Source organism: Gasterosteus aculeatus, chromosome 12, assembly GCF_964276395.1.
Source record: "Gasterosteus aculeatus chromosome 12, fGasAcu3.hap1.1, whole genome shotgun sequence".
NCBI lineage: Eukaryota > Metazoa > Chordata > Actinopteri > Perciformes > Gasterosteidae > Gasterosteus > Gasterosteus aculeatus.
In genome coordinates this window covers 12135168-12151988 of record NC_135700.1, presented here as the reverse complement: position 1 = coordinate 12151988, position 16821 = coordinate 12135168, and the positions used below count along the sequence as shown (strand labels likewise).

General features: G+C 43.6%; 2 protein-coding genes across 6 annotated transcripts in view; one reads left to right on the top strand and one right to left on the bottom strand.

Moving 5' to 3' along the window:
• The window catches only part of LOC120831055 (uncharacterized), a 50502-nt gene extending 46343 nt beyond the window's left edge, over nucleotides 1–4159 (top strand). For both annotated transcript variants that reach the window (XM_078084807.1, XM_078084805.1), the window contains exon 16: nucleotides 3209–4159. The gene's annotated coding sequence lies outside the window, so the exon portion shown is untranslated. The remainder of the gene's footprint in view (nucleotides 1–3208) is intronic.
• dhx38 (DEAH (Asp-Glu-Ala-His) box polypeptide 38) lies at nucleotides 680–16821 on the bottom strand. Of its 4 annotated transcripts, none has more exons than XM_040196154.2 (27): nucleotides 16386–16821; nucleotides 15406–15731; nucleotides 14812–15008; nucleotides 14470–14610; nucleotides 14225–14387; nucleotides 13455–13573; nucleotides 13290–13366; nucleotides 13035–13190; nucleotides 12772–12933; nucleotides 12342–12449; nucleotides 11769–11893; nucleotides 11493–11630; nucleotides 11217–11403; nucleotides 10476–10661; nucleotides 10168–10308; nucleotides 9736–9846; nucleotides 9368–9484; nucleotides 9167–9274; nucleotides 8923–9035; nucleotides 6579–6787; nucleotides 5640–5794; nucleotides 4724–4879; nucleotides 4283–4417; nucleotides 3860–3985; nucleotides 3685–3780; nucleotides 3440–3561; nucleotides 680–1545 (listed from the first exon to the last, which is right to left on the bottom strand). In XM_040196154.2, the coding sequence occupies exons 1-27, from the start codon at nucleotides 16404–16406 to the stop codon at nucleotides 1464–1466; spliced, it is 3777 nt and encodes a 1258-aa protein (XP_040052088.2). In that variant the 5' UTR covers nucleotides 16407–16821; the 3' UTR covers nucleotides 680–1463. The 4 variants fall into 4 exon arrangements, with proteins under 4 accessions (XP_040052088.2, XP_040052105.2, XP_077940925.1 ...); XM_040196171.2 differs by having other exon boundaries at nucleotides 16510–16737; XM_078084799.1 differs by having other exon boundaries at nucleotides 14812–15005; nucleotides 16510–16737.

Below are 16821 nucleotides of genomic sequence, written 5' to 3'. Positions count from 1 at the left end.
AATCATTAAAAAAAAGTTAAAAGACAGCCCACATTTCAGTGGTCTTTTAAATGTTATAGAAATAACAACGCAGGACACAAAATGAAATAATCATTCGTTGAAACCCTGAAGTAAAGTTTCATTTTCAGCGCACGATAAGCCTCTTGCTGTGGGAGGGTTGAAATGTAGACATGGTGTCTGTGCACGGCTGAGAACTTTTAAATTAATCGTTCTGTTTTATTTCATAAGGAGACCAATGAAAACCTATTAGAGAAATAATAGCCCAATAATTTGAATGCAAAAACATTAAAGAAATGGGCATGTAATTGACATAATTATGCTAAGCACTTGCAGTGCAGACACATAATGGGACACTAGCAACGATACCAAATGAAATCATCTCGGATTAAAAAAACAACAAAAAAAAACTTCTCATTTACAAAAGATGTTGGAAAAAAAAAAAATCCATTAGCAGTCCTTCTGCTGTCCTAGATCAATTGTATAAAAAAGACAAAACATTTCCACTCCCACTATCCAAACACGGCCTTCACTAAAATGTTTTGTCAAAGAAGGACCAGCACATCTGAAGCTGCACGATACTCTGATCAGCTGAGGAGAGAGCGGCGTAAACAGATTCACCGTCTCCCAAAAAGCTCAAAGGAAACGGTTTGCTATTTTTAACACACGGACCATGAAAATAAACAGTTGATATGTTTAATCCAGCATGATAATGTTTTGTAGGAAGCTGAGCAGTGGTACATAACACTGGCGGAACAAATTTAACAGAATGTAAAAAATAAAAAAAAGGTCAATTGCCTACATGAGTGTGTTGAGTGTGTATTGGGGGGGGGGGGGGGGGTCATTACAATACATCTCTAGAGTCCGAAGACACTCAAGGACAGTTTGAATAGTGCTTCAGTCTGCAGCGGAGCACTTCATGGCAGCACATCTGCGGTTCAAGCCACAGCACAATAACTAATAAATGCATGGACACAAAGACTACACAGATTAGATCACAATTTACCAGTTCCTCCCTGGTGATCTAACCGGGATTGAAGAAATGCAGAACAGAACGTAGAAAAGTTAAATGTTTCTAGCTCAGGTAAAAACATTACTTTATAGAGACGTCTTTAAAAACACTTCAGTAATGACCACATATAAATACTAAATATACAAAACAAAAAATCAATCCTTTATCCCTTACTATGCATCACGGAAACAGCTACCTGCTGACAGATGTGAAGGGAGGCCTTTTCCGACGGTTCGGCTCGTCTTGTGCCTTATACAAGTTCTCACTCTAGTGGTCGGTACATGAACTGCACTTGATTCTGGCCATGCTGGGAGGGACAAATGGCGGTTGTAATTACACTGTTTGCTTGTGCTGCCGTGGTCCGATTCAGGGTGACAATTACTCTGGGGGAACCGAGGAGGAGGGTGGGCGGTGGGAGGGGGGGGGGTTGATGGGCTTTTTTGGGAGGTTGTCGCTACAGTCCAAAGCGGGCGGGCGTGCGTCTGGGCGTCATGGGGGCCTCTTCTTTTCTCCCTGGTGTGCAGATTTTCGGAGCCCTGAAATCAAGAGAAAAGTCTGTGTTAAGCATCAGCGTTTTTATTGCTCTGTTCAGTCCGGCCTGAACGTCCCTTACATCAGGCAAACAGTTGCGGTGGAAGGAGGCCGGAGGGGAGGCGGGACCGGCCCGCGTGCGAGCATGAAAGGGAGAGGACGGCCTGCAGCAGGCTGGTGTCTCAGTGAGGAGCGTTGGGATGTAGAGCGCCTGACACGTCTGACAGCACAATCTATCATCTTTAATTACAGCAGTGCAACATCCCGACACGGCCCACACTTCTCCAATCTCCCTTTCTCTCTGACGTGCTTCCTCCCCTTCTGTGACACACACACACACACACACACACACCTGCAGCAATTACAACCATCGGGCCATAACCGCCTTCTGTCACTGTGTCCCAAACTCACTGTCTTGTAATAAATGGCAGTTCTTTCAATACACAAGCTGCCAGTAGTTTCCTATCGGCAACGCACACAGAAGCAGACTATACACTGCACAGACAGGAAGGTGGACAATGCACACATGTGCCGTGTTTACGGAATTTAAACTTTGGCAGGCTTAAATGGACTTTTTTTTTTTTTTTGCAGCATTCCTTACAAATTCAGGGTACATTATATTAAACAATTCAGCCACGCGTGCTGCTGTGTTTCCGTTGGCAGTTGTGGTCCTACAAATCTAGGTATCCACTAGTATTCATTCATTTCTGGTCAACAAGAAACTTGCGTTTCCGATTCTCTTCTTCCCATAACGTTGTACGACGCTTGTAGTAACAATCAGAATCAGCAGAGTCGGCGCCAAAGACAAGACCTTGTACCGGGTGTGAATTGACGGTGCCAAATGGTCTCCATATGACTCCCATGCAGCCTTTAACGGGTTCTCACGCATTATAAAAGTCATTTTTGAACAGGGGAAAACAAAAAAGTACAGTAATGTACGACAGAAAAGTAGAAAAAAAAACTGAGAAGCTTGAACCAACGATGGTTCAACCGTTGCCTACTCATCCACTTCAGACGGTACCAACGCGGTACTGAGTTTAGTAGCCGTCCTTAGGTGAGCAGGAAAGTACTTGGGAAGCTGAACCGTGTTGTTTGGTCCTTTAAGCGCTTCATAAGGAATCAAACAAGCACTTCTATCTCTTGCCATACTTTCCGTCTAAAACACCAAACAACCAACTGGGTCATTGACTAATTCACACCACTGGTCTATACTGGTGAGCAGGGAGTCAGGTGATACACATGATGGCGTACCCGAAAGAATATTTCATCTCGGTCACACTGAACTCATCGGAGACACTTGCGAGGCCGGCCGGAGGACAAAAGGCAGCTGAGACATTCATCATCACACATCCAGCCTCCTCGGCCTAAATCTAATCTTTAATCCTATACTTGCAGTGTGATTATATTCAACAGATCTGTTAGAGGTGGTCACAAACTCAGACAGATAAACCAGCTGATTAATTAACAGTAAAAGTTATTTTTAAATGCGTCTTTATAACCTTATTTCTCTCTGTAAAGCCTACGGATGGGTGTGAAATTAATTTTTGGGTTCTAATTTGAAAGTGAGCGCTCCCCTCCCTTTTCTGCTCGGCTATGGCACAATTTAAATTGCTGCAGTAATGGGGGTCAGCCAGGAGTCAATATTATTTCTTTTTGTCTCGTCTGCAGGGACCAGAGGTGATAAAAGCTCATCATGAAGAGTGAGAGAGGTGGAGTAGAGCGAGTGGGAGAGGAGGAGCGGCAAAGATATGAATTTGCGGTGAGGAAGGTAAATCAATGGGTTTTTTGTACGGTTTATCTCCACCGTGTATGGAAAAGGGGAGCCTCGAGGAACCATTGTTAGACGAGGACCCGTGTGTGACGAGGAGGCCAAAGGAGGAGAGATGGTCGCCGACTTACTTAACGATGGCGGTGTTGGTCTTCTTCTCCTGCTCGTCTCGACGTGATCGCAGCTGCTCCTCAGCCATGGACATCTCCTCCTCCATGTTGGTGAGCTCCTCCTTGGCCCGCCGGCGGTTCTCCTGGAAAAGCAAAGCAAACAGATGAGGCAGAGATACAGAAAGAAAAGAAATACCCCCTATAAACTGAACCTGCAGCAGCCGGCTGCAGTAGGTGCTGGCGAGGAACTTATGCGCTTTCCTTACCTGTCGGCTTTTTCCTGCATGTTTGATGCTGTAAAACATTGGTCCAAGTTCTGCTAGCCACTCTCCATCCACTGAAGTCACACATTGCATGTACTCCTACAAACAAGGAAGCAGCGGTTACACAGGAGCCATCACTATCTATCATATGCTGTTTTAATGCTTGCTGGACTTTTACCTTGGTGGTCATGACGAGCTCGTGGTAGATGATGTAGTCGGGGGTGTAGCCCATACCAAACAGGGAGCTGGTAGGGTGGAGGTGACACGGCATGCCCGTCCTCACGTTCACATATTCACCGATTCCCTGGGCGCAAACGCGGGCATTAATGACAAATTAAAAACTGGATATTTTAGCCAACTTGCTTTTCCATTTGGTTTAGACAGCAAGAACATACATTTGCAGTATATGCAACTCTCTTTCAATGTGCAACGTCCGTTGGACGGACTACTTTGATTAAACAGTCATGATTTCAAATTCCTTTGATGTCAGCTGTGTATTAATGTGGCGGCAGAAGGGATATTTCACCACTTGCCGCTATAAATCTGCCGCAACCAGTTGCCGCAAGGTGTAACACAAACTAGAGGATAGTGCAGGAAATACCTTGAGCTTGGCAGCCTGGTGGAAGTATGCAGCACAGATGCACTTTCTGATGATGTCCCAGTCGGACCCGCAGGAAATTAAGTTCATCCTCTGCTGCACCATGATGTCCTTTAACTGGGAGCGCACCTCACGCACCTGGACAAGAACAATATGCATTCAAAGCAGAGCCACGTAGAAAACACAAACAATCTGTTGGCCGGCAATCAACCGTTTTAGGGGAAATTTCTATTAGAATAATTGCTATGTTGAAATGTAGGATTCAGCAGGATGGTGAAAATGCCTCTAAGGATCTAAATCATATGGCATTGATACTCAAACACCAAATTAAAACGCAAGAACGTACAATTTGAACTGGAATCCAATTAAAAACCGGGTGACAGACTTCCATCCCGGGCCAGAGGGCCTTGGTAAGAGGTAACAGGTGAGGCAGCAGGGGCTGACCTTGCGCATGGCCTTCGTGTGGATGAAGTGGTCGTTGCACCAGATGCTGGAGTAATTGTTGTTCTTCCACTGCATGTAGACGTTGAGGTAGGTGAGGTGGTCGCTCTCTGGGACGGAGAACTTCTCCCTCACCTGGTCACTCTCCTCCTCACGGCCCTGCAGACACACGCAGAATCAAGATTTGCAGATATCGCTGGGATTATTCTTTGTGCATTAAAAAAAAAAAATATATATATATATATATATATATATTTACTGTTCCACTATATTTTGGCCACGCAGCCTAACAGTATTTTTACCAAAAAAAAGGTACCATTGGCTAGAATAGTGTTGTCTTAATATCATTAGGTGTCATATATTTTGCCTATAAGTGTGTAACTGATTGTCAGATTAAATAAATTCAATTGAAATAATACCCCCACAATATTTATTATCAGTTCTTAAATCAAACTGAGTGAATTTTAAACAATGGCTGAATTTAAAAATAAATAACAATGTGACTTGTGAATAAAGAACTTTATTTTAGAAAAAGTTTTATGTTCTTCTCATTTTCATAAAAGAGAAATTTGTCTAAAGGGACAGTTATGGAAACGACTTGTTTCAGCCTTCCTCTTTTAACATTGTTTGGAACTGAATAAACGCGTCATCATACTCAGCTCTTGGATTGTTTATTTTCTGCTTCATTAATTTGGATGTTTGTCGGAACGTTTGCTCAAAAAGATACTTGATTTAATCTTCAGTGACGCATCGCGCTGCTGCTTTTGAACAGACAGTTTGAAGAATGAACTTCTACAATGGAGAGTACAGATATTTGATCCCTTGAGGTGGCTTACAACATAAAGGAGACCAGAAAGTGACCTCTGTACCGAACAGCATGTGTCTGGATTTGACATTGTATGTATCTATTGAGCTGTACCTTGGGTCTGTAGAAGATGGCCGGCACAGAGAGCATGGAGACGATGATGAGGATGTCCGCACTGCAGCTCATGTCGCAGGACACAATCAGCATTTTGGAAAGGGCGGGGTCGAGGGGAAACTCCACCATCAGACGCCCCGTCGGTGTCAATGCACCTGAGAGGAGGAAACAGAACACACCTACAAGGTTAGTCGAGGAGATTAGGAAAGTGCAATGTGAAGAATTAAAAAAGGAACAAGACGAGTGATAAGCTCCTTTTCCATCAAAAGCCTGCCGGCATGAGGGAGAAGCGAACATAACGTGACACTTATTTGTCCATCACCGTGAGAGGATGAACTGCTGACAGTTGAGGGGGGCGGGGAGGAGGAGAAGACCGAGATCAAAAACTTTTCCAGCTCCGATTTAAATGATTAGACGACAAGAGTCTAAGAAGCTTACAAGGAGGAGAAGCAGAGACGCAGAGCAGCCAGTTTGGGGCAGGTAAGCCTTAATCAGAGATAATCTGCTGTTAACACACCATACAGGAAATCATCAAAAGTCCCTCCTCATCCCCAAATCCCTAAATCCCCTGGAATCCGGCTAAGGACGGGACCGAAATGAGACCCAACCAGTCAAATCAAACACAGGATCAGTTACCAGGCAATTACTCCACCGGCTAAACTTCACAACTACCTCCTCGAGGCCCGTTCGCTGCGTCTGCATAATCACTGCAGCATAAGTTCCTGCCAGCATGGGGCTCAACACAACCCCCGAAACACACAGCCTTCTCTGCCGGTCTCATCTTCAGCTCAACCGGATTCATGTTCCTCGCCCCCCGTGGATACAAGACTGGTCTGCTAACGTCTGTCCGTCCGACGGAAACTGATTAAACATAATTATTTCCAAAAAATAATAATATTATCAACATTATATGGTCAATGCAACTTTCCACAAACACACCTGTGTTGTCCAGAGCTCCCAAAATCCACAGCTGGTACATGGAGTTCAGCATGTTGTCTTCGGGTGGGGGATCCATGAAGTGGAATAGAAGCAAATCCTGAACACCTAAAGACTTCAAGAGCAGGACCACGTTGGCCAGGTTGGTCCTCTGGATCTCCGGTATGGTGGTAGTCAGCATCTCATTCTTATAGGCGCTCTGGGTGTAGAGCCTGGATGGGGAGGAGGAGGACAGAGACAGACCTATGAATGGGAAATTGATTGTTTTGGGACAGAGGATGAAGTGATCGGGGATGAATATGTTGCTGTATGTGTTATTGCAAATAAGCAGGAAGCACTAGATATTTGTCAGCTGCAGAAAGCTCAAATCTATTAAAAGGGGACCATCTAGCTGGTCGAGTTAAAGTAAAGAGACCTTACTTAAAGCTCGAGCAACAATTACAGCCGAGAAAGGCCCTCGTAATTACGGGATGGTTTAAATGTATGTGGAGGTTTTGAGCTTGTGAGCGAGTGCCTGCAGTCACGGCCAAAAACGGTCTTTGAGTGAGGAATTCTCCACGCAAGCAGAACCAACACACACACCTTAACTGCACTAAGCGTAAAGCTCCTCCAAAACAAATTCATCATAGATTTGCTGGTGTGTAAAAGCAGGTGGGCAGGAGTTATCCAAAGATATCCCAAAAGCACGCTTCCTCATTAGCAATGCATAATGTTTTACCCTGTGCGTGTGTCTGTCACTCAATCTTTACTTAAGTGAACATGGCAAAGGGGGAAGAGGTCAACTGAAACCTCTGCCGAGGTCTTTTGTGGAAGATTTCCGCGCCAGAAACAGAGTTAAACTGCATGAAATCCTTTGGAGATTAGAGTTGGCCCTCGTCCTGCCTCTGACTATCTTGAAAGCAAGGTCACACATCGAGAGCCCTGAGCGAATCATCCGAGGACGCCGCTGATATCAAACAACTGAAGGAAGAACACACCAACAGTTATGCTAAAAAGGTTGCTACACTCCGAGGGAAACGGGAAACACCGTGAAAGGCAAAGAAAAAAAATAACTCAGGTTGTTTATTTATGAATGGGATCAAAAATGGCTGTGAAATTATGTTTTGCGCTCAAGGGATTGTAGAAAAAAAAGACAAAATAAATTCGTCCTCCTTTTGTAGAATTAGGAGATCTACTATTGGTACCTAAAAGTTACGTTCAAGAGCATCATTCTGAGAATTGGTACTTTTAACATACGTGGGATTAGGGGTGGGAGAACATTTTTTCGATTTCTTTCGATCCTCTCTAGAACGATTTGTTCTCGATTCAGAAAAGTTAATAATCGGAATTTAAAAAAAAAAAAAAAAGTGTCTCGCGCGAGCTAAAGTCAGTCTCGCGCGAGATATTTCCTCGCTCGCGGAGCGTGATTTCCTCGCTCGCAAGGTTAGTCTCTGCTCGCGCTCGAAGGTGTTTTCTACGCGCACGCTGTTGTTCTTTCAGACAGTAAGGGGGCGGAGCCAGTCACCATGGTATCTACACCTGATTGGTTACAAACCGCATCTTTGGATTGGCTGGAGTGATGCATTCACACAACTATAGAAGCCTATTTCCGCACTTATGTAAGGGGATAGAAAGTCGAAATTATGAGATAAAACGTTGTCAAAAAACAAACGCGCCCCTTCGGTAATCGTAGTGGACCGTAGATGACAACCAGCTACAACCATCCTTTACCATCATTACCGGCCCATTAAGAGCAATGCGTCCAGCTCGCAGACCGGTCCGTCAGTCTGAATCTGAATATCTAATAACTTTACCGAACTATGAAGGAGCCTGCGCATATCTTACCTCATTATTTCGAGCAGGATATTCACAGATTGACTTTTTTCCGGTATTTTACAAATACGGACCGGTCTGAGACTAAGAGGAGCGTTTTCTTCATTTAAAAGAAAAATGAATCTGTTTAATTTTTTTTTTTTACATAGGCTACTTCCATATTGTGTTGAAATGCAAGCTGCATTGGTTCTTGCATTGTTGATAGAAAATCATATTTGTGACAAAGATTTTTTTTTCTCTTTAGAGAAGGTAATTCATCTGTTGATTTTCTTCAATTATCAAATAAAGTAGGAAGTGATTAGCAACCTCTGAGTAGCAAACTCAGATTTGAGAAAATTTAGAAAATCGAGATGCATCGATAATCGTTTTATCAGTTTAGAATCGATAATCGGTTTAGGATCGAATCGTCGACCTCTGAATCGGAATCGAATCGAATAGTGAGGTGCCAAGAGATTCCCATCCCTTCGTGGGATACAGAATGACGGTTATTGTGGCTGTCTGCATGCGCTTGTGAACAGAAGACAATGGCGCTTACCTGTAACATTGTCCAGGCCCTGTACGTCCTGCTCGGCCAGAACGCTGGTTGGCATTAGCCTGGCTGATGGGATAAACCTGTAGAGCATCCATTCCAATGCGAGGGTTGAAAACCTATTGGCAGAAAGACACGGGTATGAATATAACGAGGATGTCCAATTGGTTTGAACTTGACTCTTCTAGAACGGCAGCTTGAAAACAAAATAAATAAATAAAAGAAGATCTCCACTTCTTCACATCTCCACCTTAAGTTTGCAGTATCCCGCGTCCACGACAAACATGATTCCATCCACAGTCAGGGAGGTCTCAGCGATGTTTGTGGCGACAATGCATTTCCTCACACCATCTGGGGCCTAGCAGAGGATGAACGAAAAGGCAATCAGCTTTGTTTTTCTCACTTGTGTTTAGAACCATCACTCACAGATGTAAAGCGTATCGATACGGACCTTCTGGAAGATCTTGGCCTGGAGATCCGAAGGCAGCTGGGAGTAGATGGGCAGCACGGCAAGAGCAGGAGCGTTATCCAAGTCCTCCAGCCGCTCCACGATCTGATCCGACGTCACCTGCAAGAACAAAGATCATAACCTCCTTAAATGAAAGGATTGGAGCCGACCCCGCTCACCCCGGACACAGAACTTTGAGACTTCTGGCAGGACCAAGACCCATTTACCCAAATACACAGAACATGTGCACAGTGGCTTCTCACCATGGAAACAGATCTACATACATACGCGTTAAAAAAAACACTTTGCTTTTACAATACATCTATACATAACGCAACTTCTTGCTTGATGAAAGCAGCAATGTTCTTCACCTCAATATCCTCCTGCCCAGGCATGAAGATGAGGATATCTCCGATCAACCCACTGAGGTGGATCTGCAGGGCCTGCTTCACTGCTGCCTCCACGTAGTCCTCCTGAGGAGTCTACACAGCACAAACCACAACAAATCAGTCCAATAACCACTAAAGAGACCTTACAGCAACTTAAAATAATGATGACTGGAATTTTGACACGAAAGTTATATTTCTATTTTATGCTAAAATGGAGTTACTGTAAATGAACAGGTTGTTATAAAATGTAACGATGTAATAAATATCGACTTTTCTTACCAAGCCATTTTATGCTTTTAGAACGTATGTCTTAATGACATGGAATGCCATCAGGATGTGATGATAGTGATTTGATATATTTAGGACAAAGTGAAAGTGTCTCTGAATGACAATAAAACAGAATACGACACATACCTTGCTGAACAAGATGTCGACAGGAAATGTTCTTCCTGGGATGTGGAAAATCGGTACGTTGCCAAAAAATGCAGCAAACTTATCCGAGTCCATAGTTGCAGAGGTAACTATGAGTTTCAGATCAGTACGCCGAGCTACCACCTGACGGGAAGCAGAGGACAGTTGAGTGGAACGTTTCCATTGGAATGAGTAAAGGAAACAAAAACATCACAAGGTCATTCATCACGTAGACACACAGCAGATGCAGCTGTGTTTATCTTAAAAACAAGAGAAATCCATTGTTACAGTTGTTGGGCGGCTGTACTGACCTCACGCAGCAGGCCGAACAGCACGTCAGTATTCAGGGAGCGTTCATGAGCCTCATCCATGATAACGGCACTGTAGTGGTCCAGGTCAGACTCCCTCAACGACTCCCTGAGCAGGATACCGTCCGTCATGTACTTTATCAGGGTTTTCTCGGATGTGCAGTCCTCAAAACGGATCGCATAGCCCACCTGCAGGCACAAATTTAAGGTACAGAAAATGTTATACACGAGTGGAGAACCCTTTTTTGTTGCAGTTCAAGCGTCATGATATTTCCATTTTGACCACTAGATGGCATCGTTACACGGCACTGACTTTCTATTGCGTTTGTGCTAAAGCGCATCTGGCCCCTCGATGACAAGGAATACAAGGACCAAGTAGCTCTTGTGTTTCTACAATTCCACATATTCCACATATTATTTTATATTGAAACAAGATTTAGGAAGGAAATTAGAGAGAAAGATGAATGTAAGCTATAATATTTATTGCTCAAGGGGCCAATGTTCTAGATTGACTGGATCCCCGGTCTATGATTTATACTTTCATATGTTACAGCAAATACAGCATTAGCAAACAATTACTTCTCATTTCTCATTTGAAAAAAAAGATCTCTCGATGGAATAGATAAAAGTACTTATGAAACGTCTTCCATATTAGATGTTCACAAGGGTTCCACCATCAGAGAAAAAAAAAACTGCACACAATCTGCCAAAGGTACTTATTGTTTGCTTGAGCAGCCGTCTCACCTCCTCTCCGAGGTTAGTGCCGATCTCCTCGCTGACTCTCTTGGCCACGCTCATTGCAGCCACTCTCCGGGGTTGAGTACAACCCACCATGCCGTAGCTGGTGTAGCCGTCCTCATGCAGGTACTGAGTGAGCTGTGTGGTCTTCCCACTGCCCGTTTCCCCCACAACAATCACAATGCTGTTGTCTCTGCAGGTAAACACATTGAAACAGTCAGAATAACTCATCACAGATACTTTCAGGACAAAACTATATTTGAGAATGTATTATAAAAATACCTTATAATGTTGAGAAGTTGCTGTCTGACAGCAAATATAGGCAGGTACTGTCTCTGTTCCAGGAGGGTTTTCTTCTTTGCAAAGTCACTACTGGCCTCACTCTTTTCTTTCATATGGTCTGCAAATTTCTGCTCTGCTCTGTACGGCAGAGAGAGAGAGATCAGCAAAATATTAATATGGCAGGTGAGGCATTACAGTTCAATTGGTTACGCTGGTGAAATATCAAAAAGAAAATGTGAAATGTCATTTAGATTTTTGAAAGGACAGCACAGTCACCTGTAGTCTACTTTGCCGTCCTCTCCCACCGGTTTGCCCCCAGAAGAATCTTCCTCTTCAGTCTTTTTGATGCCCATGATGTCTCCTAACTTGGTGCCTGCCAATTCCCAGTGCTTGTGCTGTGCCTGAAGACAATTCATTATAGCAATTATATCATTTGAATATGAAGACAGTAACTTCACTTACATAGCGTATTTGTGCATGTTCTACCTGGATGAGATAAAGGAGCATTGTGTTGCATTTGTCTACTTCTTGTTTCTCCTCACTGATGGAGGTTTGCTGATAAAATGTCATCAACTGACCAGGTAATGTGATTATGAATAAATTATTTAGTGAAGTGATGGAGTTAGACAGCGATGGCATTATCAACTGGACAGGTGCACAGCAGCAAACCCCATTGACATTTATTCACATAGGGTATGAAGATCATATCTGCTTTGTGCTTTTCTACATGGAGACGAATATAGCAATGGCATATTCCTTTAAAGTCCACACTGGTTTTAACAAAAAGACAATCAATTTCAGTGTAAGTCATCAGCAATAATATTAGTCTTAGCCATTAATCCAGCAAACCTTTTTGCGTTCTTTCTGCTCACGATGTTTACGGACAAGCTGGCTGCCTTTACGAGCAATGATGGCCATGTCAGAGGTGGCATCTTTCACAGGGATGACAGGCTCCGGCTGCAGCAGGAAAAGAAATACACACATACTAACTTTCAGATCAAATGCAAGCCTGAATAGTGTATTTCTACATTTATAAAGTTAGGCTTGTTTTTAAGAACTATTTGTCAAGTTCACCCGCGAACTCAGTGACCAGAGGCGAGGTTCAACGTCTTTTAAATTGCCCCATACAGATTGTATGTAATTCAGTCTTGAATAAGCGACGTGCCAAATAGTTGCTGGACTGACGTCCTAGACGTGATAATCTACTTGACCCGAGCCAGTGCGGTCGATGTTGAGCACTGTAGAGGCCTTTGATTGTTAATTGGTTAGACCTTGTTACCTGCTTAGTAAAGACTATTCTTCCATCCAGAAAGGGAGGAACCAGGTTGTGAATCTGCAAATGAACTTTTGCAGCATTGTCCTCCTCAAAGTCTTCATCCACCTCCAACCTCTGCACCACACCACTGGTCAGCATCCGGTTGGTCTCCCACCGCTCATTATCCTGAGACAAGAAACATGGCCTGTTACCAACATGTATTGTCCACACATATAGAGTAGATGTCTCTGCTTGAGACACAGTTCAGAGCTGATCTGCGTTTGTACCTCATTGATCTGCCGCTTATGGGCAGATATTCTTTTTTGCGTCTGCTTCTGGAGGATCTGCTCCCTCTTCTTCACATATTCTTCAGAGGTGGTCGTGAAAGGGTTGTGGAACTCATCATAGCCTTCATCCATCATGTACCAATCTCTGTCAGCTTGCTGCAAAGCCGTGAGACATTCAAAAGGTGTCAAAAAGCAGACTCAGAAAACAGTTGCCGCTTCCATGAGGAATAGAATAAAAAGAAATGTGCCACTCACTTTCTGGTCCTCCTCCCACTGGTCTTTCTCATCCTCGTTATCAAACGCAAGTCCTCCCCCGCCATCTTCTTTTCTACCTGAAGAAGAGAAACATAAAGAAATGTTAAAGGACATACATTTAAATGCAGCATGGGAGCACTAAAAGGCCCGATTGTAGAATAGTACCTTTTCCTTGTGATAAACGCGGTGTAGAACCCAAATGCTTTCTGTCATTGGCCCACTCGTTGTACTTGTATGATGGGGTCGGCAGTGGTGTGTCGTCAGGGTAACGGCCTCGGACGGACCTAAGCACACAGCAGACAGACGCCTTGTAACATCAAAGTGGCATTGGCTTCTCAGCAGCATCAAATAAGAAGTGTGGAAGTAACTGAGGTTTTATAAAAAGTCTGTTACAGGTCTATGGGACAGTACATAGAAGTGTCATGGTAAGGTAAATTTAAAAAAATAATGTGCTGATATCACATGTGAATATTACAAATATAACAAATTGTAGTACTTAAATTGTACTTATAATGGCACTTATCTATAGCAAAAAGTAACTAGGCTTATTTTATGAAATCACACTTTCTTGTTTCTTGCTCTGACTTTGTATCCCTATGGTTGAATGAACTTATTGGAAGTCGCTTTGGATAAAAGCCTCAGCTAAATGTAATGTTTTGAAATGCAAATAACCTGAAGCTCACATAAAGTTTCTGTTAGAATTTTACCCCAAACCAAGTTCAAACATTTGGTCTTAGATTTTATGAGGACAACCTTATCTCAGCATGTGTTCTTCTTCCTTAATCTTAGTTTTTATTTAGAAACCTTTTGGCAAAAATCCATCAGAATGCACAAAGCAAAATAACGTTTCTATCTACTTAAAGCCTGTTTTTCCATGTAAGGCTTTGAGTCAAGAGAAAAAAAGATGTAAGATAAGCTAGTTTACAGTTGCTTACCGGTCTCTCCTCTCGCTCTCTCGGCCGGAGCGATGGCTTCGTTCTGAGCGATCTAGCTCTTTGTGGGACAGGGCAGGGGACGGAGATTCCCACTGGGAATGCCGTGAACTGGAATAACCGCTGTCGTCCTCCTCCCAGTTGGAGCGCGAGGGCGTGAAAGAATCTACATAGTAAACAAAATAAGTTTAGACAAGCAATTGAGCCGAGTGACAAAAAAATTACATAGGAGGTTTAAAACAAGATACCTCGGGGGCGTTGCTGTGGCGTCGAGGGTTCTTCTCTCTTAGTCCCCCTGCTGATGCGATCGGAGAAGCCGTCCCTCGGTGAGCGCTCACCGCGCTCCGACCGGCTGCTGCTGCTGCTGCCACGACTGCCGTCTCGCTCATCTGACAAGACAGGAACAGAAAGGGTTGATCTCGACAACTCTGGTATAACGTTTGCTTTCATTATGGAATGATCAATCGATTTAGTTTTTTTTTACTCTCCAATTACTTTTCTAGCATTAGTCACCAAACTAAATGTGTTGAATTTACCATAACATAATACAGAAGCATGCTCCATGTAACATGAGTGGTCTTTAGGATCACCTCTTTCGCTCCTTCGGTCTCTGCCCTTGTCTCTGCTCTTCTCCCTGTCTTTTTCTCTGGTGTTGTCCTCTTTGGACGAGGTGTAGAGTCCGTGCTCACGGCGGTCTTTCTCCCTCTGCTGGTGTCGGTGTCGGAACTCTTCGCTGACCCCTCCAGGACTCGAGGGTGTCTCGGAGCCAGTCACGCGGTACTTCCTGCTTGAATAATTTTAGTAAAACGCTTCATATTAGTTATTATATAGTTAGCAAAATAACCAACAATTAGGATGTGAACAAAAATACATTTAAGGGATGCATGAACATCAAAATAAATTTGTCAACGTACCACGTTCAGTGACTTTTTGCAATGATCAACAGTGACAGTCCCAGTTTAATCCTTGCACTTGTTTTAGTGAGCTAATCTTTTTACTTGAACGGATTCCATAAAATCCTCCCAACAAATTTGACTAAAAACTTGGCAGACAGTGCGGTCCAGGATTATAAAGATCCAAGGATTTCAATATCGGATGCATTACAAATAACGATAACCTGAACAGACATGAAGGATAGAATGAATACTTCATTGAATATCATGATTGTGTAAAGCAACACTTACCTCTCCTTCTTAGCGTCCGTAGCCGTATCATCGTCTTCTTCTTCATCAGACCCAGAGTCACTTTTACCTTCCTCCCAGTCCTTGTAGGAGGAAACCTTTGACTTCTTTCTACTGCTGTCATCGGCCTCCGCCTGCTCCTTACTCTCCCGCTCCTTCCTCTTCTGGGCTGCGAGCAGATCCAAACCCAGCAGCGAGGTGCGAGGCGTAGGCGCTCGAAAAACGTGGGGCTCCTCAGCAGCACTCTTCTTCTTTACTATCAGTCCACCAATTTGATCCGCTGGATCTGTCCCTTCTAGCCTATGCATGGACACATCGTCATCCATTATCTGTGGCGAAATAATGATGTGTACAAAAGGTGTTAATGTATCAGGCTACTAAACTGTTGACAGATGACAGCATCGGTCAGACAAAATTCTTTGATTTTAACTGATGGTTTGACTTTTTGTGCACAATAAGAAAATAATAATGGCCATAATAAAATTAACCAAAAGATCCTAGAGCCAAAGTGATGTCTTTATATTGTGGGACCAGCAGTGATAAATCCAAGCAGCAGATCGCAGATTATTTTTTATCTTCCACGTGAACAGACATTTATGTTATCAACGTGTTACTTTCAGATCAAAAGGCACCACAGCTGGTAAAATGTTAACGTACTCACAAACACTCCATCACGATCACTTTCCCCCGTTTGTTACCTCGCAGTACTCAAAGTTACCAACGAGGTCAGAACGATCCCAGCCAGCTAACTTAACGAGCCTAGCTCTACTCAACTGTGACGATGCTTCACAATCTAACGTCAACGTTACGACATGACATGAAGTCACTAAGTCAACACTGATCCGCTTCAGCAAGAAGAAATGTGCTGTAAGTCTAAAATGCGCCGAACCGGCACCTGTATGGCATTAGTGTATTTGAAAATAATGGGATTATACGTTCCCTCGATTGATTAACGGACTAAATCAAGTGAAACTAGTGCTTACCTGACAAAGAGCTGCTAGCATCAGCGAGCCTGCGAGCTATCAGGTCCCGTCCCGACAAGGCCGGGCGGCAAACTGCGGGAATATGCCTCGTGTTTCTATGTGTCTAAAAGGCAGAAACTCTCACCCCAAGTTAAAGATTTCAGTTCAGCCGAAGGACCGGTAATTTCTCCAGACAAGGGAGTACCTACAGCAGTCACTGGAAACGAGCTAAACTGCGACTTTTGTCAACACAACGCATATGTTTACAGACAAGAGAGCAGCCATTGCGATCCCACAGTTCTTCTTCTCCTCTTTTTCAAAGCGCGTAACGGCAGTTGACAAACCGATGTGCACGCGCGTTAGCGCCGCCCCGTGGCTGGAAGTTTCATTGTCAACTCCTCGACATGGACCACACATATGAAGGGTTTGAAAAAATGTTTCTCTCCAGGCCAACATA

What these genes read in the sequence shown, in the direction of transcription:
- dhx38 (XM_040196154.2), bottom strand. Translation starts at nt 16,406, where the DNA reads ATGCTAGCAGCTCTTTGTCAG. An exon ending in GCCACAGCAACGCCCCCGAG is followed by an intron (nt 14,388 to 14,469) that starts GTATCTTGTTTT and finishes TTTACTATGTAG; the next exon opens with ATTCTTTCACGCCCTCGCGC. An exon ending in GCGTTTATCACAAGGAAAAG is followed by an intron (nt 13,367 to 13,454) that starts GTACTATTCTAC and finishes TCTCTTCTTCAG; the next exon opens with GTAGAAAAGAAGATGGCGGG.